This window comes from Haliaeetus leucocephalus, unplaced genomic scaffold, assembly GCF_000737465.1.
Source record: "Haliaeetus leucocephalus isolate CR32 unplaced genomic scaffold, Haliaeetus_leucocephalus-4.0 Scaffold451, whole genome shotgun sequence".
Lineage (NCBI taxonomy): Eukaryota > Metazoa > Chordata > Aves > Accipitriformes > Accipitridae > Haliaeetus > Haliaeetus leucocephalus.
This window is the reverse complement of record NW_010972887.1, coordinates 5,108,753-5,121,097: the sequence shown is the minus strand read 5'-3', so window position 1 is coordinate 5,121,097 and position 12,345 is coordinate 5,108,753. Positions and strand designations below refer to the sequence as shown.

The 12,345-nt window shown below is 38.2% G+C and overlaps 1 protein-coding gene across 1 annotated transcript in view; it reads left to right on the top strand.

The window, feature by feature from the left end:
* LRP1B (low density lipoprotein receptor-related protein 1B) overlaps positions 1–12,345 on the top strand; it is a 582,545-nt gene that overhangs the window by 216,560 nt on the left and 353,640 nt on the right. Inside the window, exon 6 of the mRNA XM_010575228.1 lies at positions 44–301. Within this exon, the coding sequence (XP_010573530.1) occupies positions 44–301 (258 nt within the window). The remainder of the gene's footprint in view (positions 1–43; positions 302–12,345) is intronic.

Genomic DNA, 12,345 nt, shown 5'->3' with positions numbered 1-12,345 from the left:
CGCACTCTCTTAACCCTTTAAATTCTCTTCGCTTTGTTTTTAGAGCCTGCTGATAGACCTCCTCTTCTTCTGATTGCAAGCTCTGAAACAATTGAGGTCTTATACCTTAATGGAAGCAAAATGTCTGCCCGAACTCCTGTAAAAGGATCTGCAATTTTGACACTAGACTACAGCTACAAAGAAGACACAATTTGTTGGATTGAATCAAGAGATCTTTCAAGTCAGCTGAAGTGTACCAAGATAACAAAAGCTGGGAAGTTAACAGATGAGTGGATGATAAACATTGCTCAGTATCTTCACAGTAAGTATTTGACAGCGTTTTAGCAAAACAGTAGCGTCTGTCTCGGCAAACTGTTCCACGAGCCTTCAGAAGTATTTTGGGGCTTGCTGTTGAAAATAGTCTTAAGGCATTAAATATTGCAACTCATACTGAAGCACTTTTATGTTTCTCACTCCTATTATATATATATATTCAGTATGAGTTGCAATATTTCTATCTATGCAAAGTTTTTAAAGATGTGCAATTTTATAGACTAAGTATAACGTGTGGATGTTATAAAAACAGCGCATCAGAAGAACAAATGTAAAATGCTTCATTTTCTCTGGCAAAGTAGTGCTACATAAAGCTTGAAAATGATTCCTTGCTACTGGGACAATATTAACAATGAATTAAAGAGACACCTGCTTATCACATTTGCTGTCAACTATCATAGGTATGTTAGTTCTTAAAAATAACAAAATATTTCCTGACTTACTGGAAATAAATTGCTGCCCTTTTTTGCAATTAGGACAAAAAAATTTAAAAAGACCTGAACCCATCATACTGAATTAGTCCTTGGCATTACAGCGTTATTTCTCAATCAGCTTTTCAATTTGTGGAACGCTGTTATCTTCTGAACGAGGTATTCATCCACTTACACATTCTCATGTGAACAGACTGCAAAATAGCATGCAATAAAAAAAAATAATGCAATTTTCTTCATCTTTCACAGAAGAGCTGTCCACGGATCAGCTTATAAACCACAGCACTGAGGAGTGCAATGGTGGTGTTAATAACAGCCTTCTAAAAACTCAAGACTGGAACTTAAGATTGTACCTAAGATTTTGAAAAATCCTTTTAAGGAGAGAAGGGCTTCAAAGAATAGCTCTGAAGGGATCTCAAACTCTCTGACCATCTGGTTCAGGAATATTCAAATCACAAATTTGATTATAAATCTTCGAAGTGCATGTCAAAGTGAAGAATTCTTCTTAGAGATTGTGCTTTAGACTATCCAGATAGCTGTTGTAAGATGTGGTCATTTCTGCTGAGTAAGCGCAGGTTGTTTAACCTATTTTCCTAATTATATATTTACTAGAATAGAAAATTAAATTTAAAAACAAACAAACAAACACAAATAGGATTTGGGTTTTGGGTTTTTTTTGTTCACCATTCATTGTGACTATTTTACTTTTAGAGGACTCTCTTATCCTAGATGTAATGTATAGGTGTATTTTTTTTTGTCTTCTTCCAATTTTATTCAGGTTTTTTTCATTTATTGTTGTATTTTAGAGAGCTTTCCATACTTCAGATATCTAAGAGCCCTAAAAAACTTGGTGGTAGTATTTGATTGTGTTTTTTTAATTCACTCTGTTATTGATATTTTATTTTCTTTTCCTTTTAGTAAGAACAATCAGATTAACTACAGTCCTTACCAAATTTGTTTTGTGTTGAACTGTACGTGTGTCAGTTCTGTCACTTATCTTCATCATCAGAGCGGACCTTAGCACTATGTTTTGTAGTTCTCCACCAGTTCTCTCCTGCATTCGTCTCCCTCTCTTCTCTGCATGTGAAGAGAATTGCTAATCTCGGTGGTGTTCAGATCTGCATTAGTGCATCTGTTTGCAAAATTAAGGCTATATGATGGGTTTGAAATGAATACAGTGCCTGGAATTAATGAGCTAATCATTTTTCATAGTACTAGTCCACATCAGCCTGTGGTCTCTAATATTTTTCTGAAACTTCACTGTAATCGTTCAGTCTTGTTTAAATGAAGAATAGAAATTCCCACAGACGTGAATCGACTGCAGAGGCTTGTTCCAAATCCTTGTTTAATTTTGATTTGGGCAATAGTGCTTGGAGACTTAGTGAAACATTGCTTGGGGTCAGGCTTGGCGATCTGACTGACAAAATCGAGCAGATTTCACTGTGGTGGTGTTTTTTCCTAGGCACACACATCCACAGACGCTCTTCTGTGGTTGATGCAACGGAGCAGTGTCAATCCCCATGGTCTGGGCATGCTTCCGAAGAGGGACAAGTAGTGTGAAAGCTGCTTTTGTCCCACTCCTGCTCCCAGCCCGGCGGTGAACGGTCTCCACAGACTGCTTCACTGGGGCGTCCGAGGCATGAGACAGCACGGACAACATGCTGCTCTTTATGGGAATAATAACTTCCAAAGGTTCAATCAGAACTCAGCTGTTGCAGATTTGTTGGTTGGTTTTTTTTTCCCCCAGTACTCAATGCAGAAATTATCCGCCTGATTAGTATCTTCCCTTCCAGACATATACCTGGAGTTTTGCCTGCAAGGACATGGCAGGAGTCTCATGTTACTGTATCTATTATATATGCCTCCACACATGTATAGGTCATTTTGTGGCTACTGTGAAATCGAGTTTTAATTTTAAATTCTTCCTTTTCTTCCCTCCACCTTCTGTTACCCATCAGATGACTTCTGCTATTTCTCTTCATCGTACAGCACTACATCTAATGAGGCAAATTAATTCATTTTTAACTCCTTGTCAAGAATTTCAGCCTGAGCATTTTCAAGTGTAATTGTGTTCTCTGGCAGCTCAAGCCAAATAAATGCTCATGCCCATGGAGTTATTCACATAAAAATGGAAGGTCCGTCCTTCATAGGAAACTTTTTTTGTCTTTATGTGTAATCGGAAAGAGGATATTCCTAAAAATATTAGGAAAAAAAAAAAGAAAAAGTGTTCTTAGCAGTGTTTGTGGATTTTTTTTTTTTTTTTTATCCCAGTCTTCTAATCTGTTCTTTTTATTAGTGGAAGAAAACATCTTATCTGCATATGACACAAAAAGTGGTAGAAAAGTCAGTTATACAAAGTGATTGGGACTGCTTGAAGTGGACTTATTCAAAGTGTTTGTTGTATTGAAGGCAAGTAAGTCTTGTAGTTAGGAATAAAGAATGTAGATCATATTTTAAGACGAAAGATGACATTTAGGAAAGCAGGGACTATGAAAATGACTTTGTTTTCATGATAGGTCATACAGTACCAGCTCCAGGTAGTAAGCATAAGCTTTGGATTCACAGAAGAAAAGAAATTAGGGTCCTTTGGTATCTAGCATTCTCCCTCAAAAGACAGTCCAATATGACTTCATTTTGGGGTGTATGTGTCCCAGATGGATACAGCCGGATTCCTCTGAAGAGCAGTGTTAACTTGGTCTGCAGCTGTACCTTATTCTGCATGAGGGTACAGAAGGCAGAGAGGTTGATTCCACGCTCGGGTGTTGCTTGCTGCGGGGGAACGGGATGCAACTCCAGTGATGACATTCCCTGTGCTTAGTTATTAAGCTAGTTTCAGGCTTGTAGGATTTATTATATCATGGATAGGTTTTGTTTGATAGTTTTAGCCTTTTAAATAACGACAGGTTTCTGTAGGCATGGTAACATGTTAGACATTGGCAGGGTGTTTCGTCTTTGTCTTTTTAAGACCTAGAAGTTTTTGGAAGAGAAGCTGGAAAATCTCCTCTTGGAAGGATTCATGCAGAAAGCGTCGGAGCCAAATAGGTTTTCAGGGAAGATTCTCTTGTAAGGGAGGCTTGTGCAACCCCTGCCCATAATAACGGACATGCTCCGTGACACTTTACACTAGCTCACAGTCCGCTTCCAGTTAGTACAGGAAGACTTTCAGGAACAATCATTTATGTTAAGTGCTACCTCTAGGACCAAACGAGCAAAAATTCTTTTGAATGGCATGAATGTGGAAAATCTCTCACAGTTTTCTGCCCTTTCAAAGCCATGATGTGCAATCTTATACTAATGCTTTTGTGTGTTGGAGTGGGCAGGTGGCAAGAGCAGCACCTTCTGGATGACAGAATCTCCTTCTTCATTTTAATAGGCATTTTGCATCTTCATCGTTACAAGTACCAAGCACCTTACATGCTCTTCAAACAAGCACCAGGCAGCACAGCCTGGGTTTTAGCCACTATTTTTCTGCAGAATATAACAAAATCTCTTTTGGGATGATGTTTCAAAGCATGATATTTTCTGCTTGGCTGGTATTTGATTCAGGTTTTCTTGGCATTCAGTTATCAGGGTACACCAGTACAAATCCTGGAATGCTTTTGTTTAGGTTTGCCACCTTGTGGTGTTTTATACCTCCAGACAGTTGATCCCACCTCACCTTGGAAGGCACACAGGCTTTTCTGTGGGCAGATGTGCTTGTACAGGACCGATCTGGATGAAAAGAAACCTCTTGCTTCCTCCATACTAATTCTGTTTTAATCTAGCTGCCTTCCCCAGCCTTCCGGACCACAGCACAGGGGAAGAGTCACTCCAAGGTTGTAACCCAGCACCTTCTCCTTGCCCTCACAAGCGCAAACCAAAGCTGACTTTTTGGCTTTCCCAATTTTTGGATATGGTTGCTGTGAACATGATCAGACAGGGAGCCCAGAGTATTTTACCAGGATCCAACAGTGTCTGTTTGGTTATATTCCTGTTTTCTTCCCTGCTTTTGGTCCCCCTAATTGCCTCCCTATCCCCTGACCCAAAAACTTCCTAGCAGTGATTATCCACAACTACTAGTGCTGTGTTCAGAATAGCTATAGTCATTTAGCTTGGCATTGATAAGGCTCAATCATTGAAGGAAACACTAAGTGCTAGAGACAGTGCTTCTGTCAGCAACCTTCCTGTGAAGTTCCTGTGAATATTCATGAGAAATCAAAGCAAAGTTTAGCTTAGTCAGGAGAACAACTGTGAAGATCTAGGGGGAGGTGTTTATTCCTACATACGCTCGGCCCCGAGCTTGTCTCCAGACAGGCATTATAGGCTGTCAATATAGTTGTAGAATGTGATTTTTCTTTTCTCTTCTGTGATAGACAGCCCGTGCTTGCAGACCTCCTAGAAGATGAACAGAAATGAGAAGCCTTCATGACAAAGGTCATTTACACCTCACATGGCACTTTAGTAGTGTTCAGAGCATCTGATACAGTAATGAGAGCTAGAATGGGATGTGAGAAGAGGATTCTAAAGAAATATCACAGCATAATTGTCCTGTATATGGTGCCCACTTGGCACTCCTAGAGAGCTGGCTGATCTTGCATTGCTGTTCTTGCATTTCTGGGAAGACTGGGCAAATGCTGTTTCTGGCATAGTGACCTTTCTTACTTTGTCCAAAGGTAGGGGTTTTTTTGCTTTTTTTTTGTAGTGTCAATATCTCATTCTTAAGTGCTCTACACAGAGCCATCATTAAATACAGAAAACTAGGATACTTTTCTCATGAATTTCATGTTTATTCAGCTTGAATTTCCCATCTCCTTTTACTGTTCAGTCACTCAGCCTCCGGAGGTCCTGCAGTTCTTCAAAACTGACCCTCCTCTTTACTATTCTGGAAACCTTATTTTCGTTATTGGACTTTATCACCTTGTTATTCATGTCATCTTCCAGGTAACTTGGGAATGTTATCCCACACAGGTTCCAGCACAGACCACTGCTGTGGAACTTGGTGATGCTTAACAGGGAACCAGCTTTGGCCTCCATCTTAGGTAGTTACATGGGTCCATCACTGTCATATGTGGAAGACTACATCTTTTCTGAGTCTGTCCTCATGTCTTCCTGAGTATCTCTTGTGATTTTCATATGTTGCCATGTTTCCATTTTGTTTTAATTTCCATGTGCTTTTAGCTATTCCCCTTCAGAGCAGCCACAAGTCCAAATATTTAGTTGGATGTCCTTCATACCCCATGGCCTGATATGGTAAATGCTTTCTTTGCGTGATCTTTGCATCTGTCCATACATTTATTCCTCATTCTGGTGTACCCGGACTTACAGAACTTGTGATTCAATATTTGATACAGCCTTGATGAGGTGCTTTGTTGTTGCAGTATGGACTTTTATTTAGCGCAGGAAATGATGCTATCTGTTCATTGTCCTTTTACGTACAGTTTTTCTGCCCCCCTCTAATGACAAGACTCCTTTGGAGACTTAGGCCTGTACAGAAACTTCCTTTTATCAGTGTGCTTCTATCTTTAGCTCCCGGCTAGTCTTTTCTGATTATTGGTTATACATTGTCTTTTTGATGATCAGCGGGTTTACTAGAAGAGTAAGGGTAATTCATATCTCTTCATTCAGCCTTTCTGTTCCAACAACCACGATCAGTTGGATCTCATCCTTTGACCATAGTAGGTATTGCAAATCCATTATCTTTTTTATGAACAGCATTCATATATTCGGGTGTATATCTCAATGCTTGATGGTGTTTGCACAAAAGTTAAGATATAATCTGTATAACAGAGATCCTAAGAGGGCCTTGCATATATTAGGAGCTTCTAAATTTTAGCTGTGAAGGATCTGTCTGCTTTTGGTGCACCTTTTGGATACAGTCCGTTCAACTTGACTTGAGGATTATGCTACCGGCTTGAATAGTGTCCCTGTAACATTGCATTATGTCATTTTGAGGCACAGGCTTCCATGGCAGATGCTCTGAATTGGTGGCATTTCCCTCCACCTTAGGTTACCTGCACTTAATCCTTTTTGACACAAGAGCTATTTGTTAACTGCTTGTTAATTGCCAAGAGTGGAATTGTTCAGTCATTCAAAGATACAATACTACTATTTCTTCAAGCTTTGTTACTTACCCAGCTTCCACAATTGATCTTTCACTGACATCAGTCAAAACCCTGCTTCTGTTTTTAGCAAAGCTAGTGTGCTGGCTATTTTCTTTTTACATACTTTGCAATAGTCATGCCCTGGACAGTTTCATTCTCAGGCTGAGTACAGAAAATAAAATGTCTTATCTCAATGGCATTTCTCTGTGCAAATTTTTGATTGCTTTCCCCCCCAACAACCCCCTCCTCTGAAGTCCTAGGCTCTGCCTGGGACAGTCTCCTGAATGCTGTCTCTGCAAAGCCTGCATCTCTTCATGTCCTTATTCTCACCGCAGCATTGTCAGATTCCCTTTTCCCACATTTGTCAGCTTCCTAGCTGTCCATTTTTGGACTTCCATCTTAATTAGCTTCACTATTATCCTAACAGTGGGGCATAACTGTATTGTTTGTGCCTTCTTACATCCCAAACTCTCCTTGATAGAAAAGGAGCACCAGGGAGCAAATCCAAGAGCAAGCAAGCCACCTCCCACAGTAGCAGAAGGATTTTGTAAATAAAAAGTGGACACTTAGTCATAGTATCAGTAACCATGTAAATTTATCTTTATCAGGCATACTGAGGGACTCTCCAGTATTATTATACTGCTCATAAAACACTAACATCTGTATTTTGTTAACAAGGTTTTGATGATAGAATAAAATAATTGTGGGGACTATAAAGATCTAATGTATAGATAACTAGGTTGCCACAAATATAAAATGCACAATTTTGTAGTGAATATTTTACAAATGCATTTACATCCCCAGATACAAGAATAATGAAATATTGGTTAAAAAAAACCCCAAAACCCACGAGTAATTTTTTTTTTCTGAAATGTGGAATTAAATAATGCATGTTTTATGGGATTAGATGAACATTTTCCCATAAGCCTTTGACATCCATATGCACCGTGTTGGCTTCACTTTGGTTTTTACTTGGTAGCCACTGGAACTATTCTTTGTCGTATGATTTTCACAAAAACCAAACTTGTTCTGCTTCTGTAAATCCATTGTGGACTTCAATAATGGGCAAACATCCAGGGAGACACAGACATTTGCATAGCACAGCCTTCTTGGAGATCAGGAAAGATGATCCCTCATTCCTCTGATTCCAGCACTGGTACAGTAGGCTTTTTTGCTGTCTGCTGAAACCAGAAAGTCCTTTTTTTTTTTGGTAACATGCTGCAAGTGAAACAAGAACAGAATGGTGTTGCCTTTTACAAGCAAAACTTCTACCCCATTTTGATCCCAGGTAGGATCTAAGCAACTGTCTAGCTACAGCAATTGTTAAAAGTCCTCTATTATTTATGCTACAGCTTTCAGGCTCTTGAGATGTCCTCAGTATTCACAGAAGCTTGTCTTCTGCCTTCCTTCTAAGAAAGATGTATATAGAAGATATACAGGAGACGTATAGTTGTAACCTGCTCATTTCAGTAAGGTTTGTTATGAACGTGAGGCTTCAAGTGCACACTCTTAGAAACTTTCTTCAATGGCACTAAAATATCTGATTAATATTTTAGTATTAGATACCATCGACTAATTATATATGCATGAACTTTTTTTCATTTTCCACTGGAACTTTATTATTTTATTTATAAATTTCACATTTTCCATGATGTAGCTAGTGGTTTTCTTCTTAAGTGGAGATATTTGTAAATTCATGTCACATACAATGCTAATCAAGTTTGCTTCAATTAGACTAATTGACAGCAAATTTGCCATTTACTTCCAGATATTAATTTATTAATGCAATTTTTTCATTCAGACATCATCAAAAAAACCCCACTAAAGTCAACTGAAGAAGTCGAGAAACCTTTCTTTTTACATAATGCACTTTGAGTCATGTGATTAAAATTAGTTCGTCTGCCTCCTAAAGACTTTTCTCTGAGACACAAATCATAGAACGCAAGTTGCACCAACATTGTAAAAATATTAAAAAAGAAAAGTCTGTGGCTTCTTCAAAAATACTTTTATCTTTATAGGAAAGAAGGGGACATAAGAAAAACTATCGAACCCAAAATACTGTTTGTTTACATCCAACATCATAAGTGGTACCATATTTTGATATCAAAAATGAACCACTTGAGCAATTACGGACCAAAGTCCATCCCAGATAGAGATTTATCCAGTAGCTAAAACCATAAGGAGACAGTATGTTTTCAGCAAAGAGCCTGAGAAGTTTTAGGAACGCACTGTGCTGTACCTGCTACATACAGAACTGAGTCTAGAGGACATCAGTGAAGTGGCCGATAGGCAACTGGCACAACCCCTGTTAGTATTTGCCCAGGCTTAATCACATGTACTATGACTTTGCCCTTTGATGTCAGGTGCGTAGCAATACAAAAAAACTCTGCCTGCTGTATGTTTTGGCGGAAGGAACAGGAAGAAAAAAAATCTGCTTACATATCTTATGCAGTGAAAAGAGTATTAGAATAAAAACACAAGTATTGCAAGTTGTGATCTAGCTTGTGGCCTCTACTAATTGTGTTTTGCAAGTAATATTTTGATCTAATGCTTTGTACTGCTACAGGGAAAAGGGTAAATAAAGTTCATGCTTTAATAGAAATTGCATTAATCCAAGTAAATCTGAAATCAGAAGCTATGTGTCTGATAAACTTAAAAACATTTGCAGCATCTTTGTCACTGGTTTTTAAGAAATTCTGTAAGCTATACCACTTCAGGCTCTGGGCTAGTCTGCTTTCCGTACTCACTACAGCCTGGGTATTTCTGAGCTGAACTGTAGTCTGTGATGGAGACACCCCAAAGAGTTTGTATGCGTCAGAATAAAATAAAGGGCTTGCTCTTTACTTGGTACTTTATCAGGAGCCCTTACAGAAAGGGGAATTGCATGTTTGCAAAAGTTGATAAAACTGTGATTATTATTTACACTGTGGTGGACATGACAAATTAAAACCACCATCTGATTTGGGGGTTTAATATATGATTGCTTTTTTTCAGGTTTTAGCTGCTTTGAATGGCAGAAGCAATGACTAGCTCAAAAAGTATTATCTCCAGTTCATAGAAATATTTTTGTCTTCTCAATCCACAAAATTTACATTGTGGATTTCTACTTAGAATTAAGCAAATTTGATTTAAAACTTTCTTTTGACTTCAGCTTTGGAGTGGAACTTGAAATGCTGAAAACCTTATGGATCATATCAGCATTATGAAATAAATAAAATGGAAGAAGAAATCCTATCCTTCTCACTATTTGTCAGTTAGGTTGAATAAAATAAAATCTTGCTTTTGCTTTAACATTTTTAACAGTGGTTTTAGTTAAGCACTCATTCTGAAATTGAAAAATTACACGTAACAAAACTTTTAAGCAGAGTAAATCACTTTTGCTAAAGTCAGGCTCAAGCTATATAAATTTCTTAGCTTTGGAAAGAAGTGTTTTAATCATTGTAAGTAATTAAATGAGAAGAGAAGGACAGAATATGCAAAAAGGTTGGTCTGTTTGCGCAAAGCTGAAGCCCTGCATTTTATCAACATGTCACAGAACAGCTGCAGTTTGATGTGTTGGGTTAGGCATTTACCATGACAGTTCTCGAGCTGATGATAAAGTTTGGATAGTCTTTGCATGTGTAATTGCGTAAAATCTCTGTCACACTATATAAGCAAAAATAATGAGCTGATTGAGGAGTGTGTGGGGATACCTGCCACAATTTGCAGTTCCAGACACTCTTGCTCTTTTTGGCATTTTTGGACTTGCTTGCGTGTCGTTTGTTGCTATTTCACTTAAGCATATGATTCAATTTTTTAATATGGGGGAGTATTTTTCTATTTATCTATAAGGAGCTAAGTATGATGGGTTTAAAAAGATCAGTACTGTTTCTCTTCTAGTTATGAATACACTGAAAATACGTATTTTCATTTTGAGACTCTTCGGAGGATATAGTGGTTAGTCATTGATTGAGTCTATTCAACTGGTTGCAAAATTCAGATTTGTTTTCCATAGTCATAACCACTGCATTAGCTTCAGAAATTAACCCATTGGGAAAAGGCACCTCAAGTAAGATGAAGTAGTGGGAAAACATATTTTATAACAGTCTGTGAATGCACTGCAATCCATGTTCTGTATCTTCCAAAATAATTGGTCACAGTTTGAGTTTTGTTTTTTTTTTTCCTTTTGCAAACATATACTTGGACAGACAATTATTCTTTCATAAAGTAGACTGAGCAAAAAAAAAAAATTGAAGATAGCTGCCTTGAAAAGAATTGAAATACACTTCTGCGTGAACTGTCAAGTTGTCTGGAGAGCCTCCTGCAAGGCAGAGCCAGCTGCGGCTGGAAGGATGCTGGGTAAGGCGAAGGCAGAGCCTGGGCAGCACCCGGTGCTGCGCTCCTGCTCCGCTCTTATCGACAGAGAGCATTAACACCATGTATCTTGCTGCCTGGGGGATCACTCATCGCAGAAGTAATTTAACATTAGGGTAGGCAAAAGATATGACTACAAGGAAGACAAGAGCATACCCTGCAGAGGGGACCTGGAGGAGGATGCAATGCATATTCATGTCTCTCCTCTGTGTTTCTTTGCAAGTGTTAGGACAAATTCATTTTACCGTTTACATGAAAGGAGGAGTGATTTAGGAAGAAATGCAATATGCTGATAGTCAGGAGACCACTGTTTTTCCCGAGACTTACAGGATGACATTTAGCAAGTAATCTTGTCTTTTCCCCTCTAAATGTAAAATGAGAATAACAGTATTTCCATATGGCATAGGGATGCTGTGAGGTTTAAAAACTGAAATGCTAAAATGATAGGGGATACACAAGGTAGAAGTAGTTAGCACAAAGTACACAATACTACTGTGGTTGAGAAGAGGGGGGATTATGGCCTCATATCTTTCTGAAGTGGCTAGTTTTGGAAAGGGCTGGAAGCTTTCTGAAAGCAAAGTTCAGGTTCTGCAAATATAAGAGCATTGAGTTCGAGCCATATTACTGGAAGCAGCAGCTATTTGACTGGTTTATGAGACTTTTTAATGGAATCTACGGTGGTATTCCATTTTAAGGTAATGCTCAGGTAGACCAGTACTTGGATCCCACCACTATAGTGATGATGATAGAAATTAAAAAAAAAAAAAAGCAGTGTCCTGACATCTGCTTGAAAATGGATAGAAAAATAATTAATGCATAACTCTAAACCCATGTTTTTGTTTTTTTTTTAATTATTTCTTGCATTACTGGAAATAAGTTAGCAATAAAAAAAAAACCTTCCTTTTTTTTTTAAGTGCATCAACAATGCCTTTATTTTCAGTCTGGGCAATTGCCTGCTTTGTTGGTCAGGTCACATATAATAAATAACAGTCCTCTGCTCAAAGATTACTATTCTGATATTGAAAGGATGTAACAAATATATGAAAAAAAGAAAAGAACAGATAGGAAGAAAGGGAGGGTGAGGTAGTGATTGCATGAGTATGCATTTGTTATAGTCAGTTGGCAGTCAGGATTCACAGTCGTGAAGGGTTTTATTTGTTTGTTTTGCT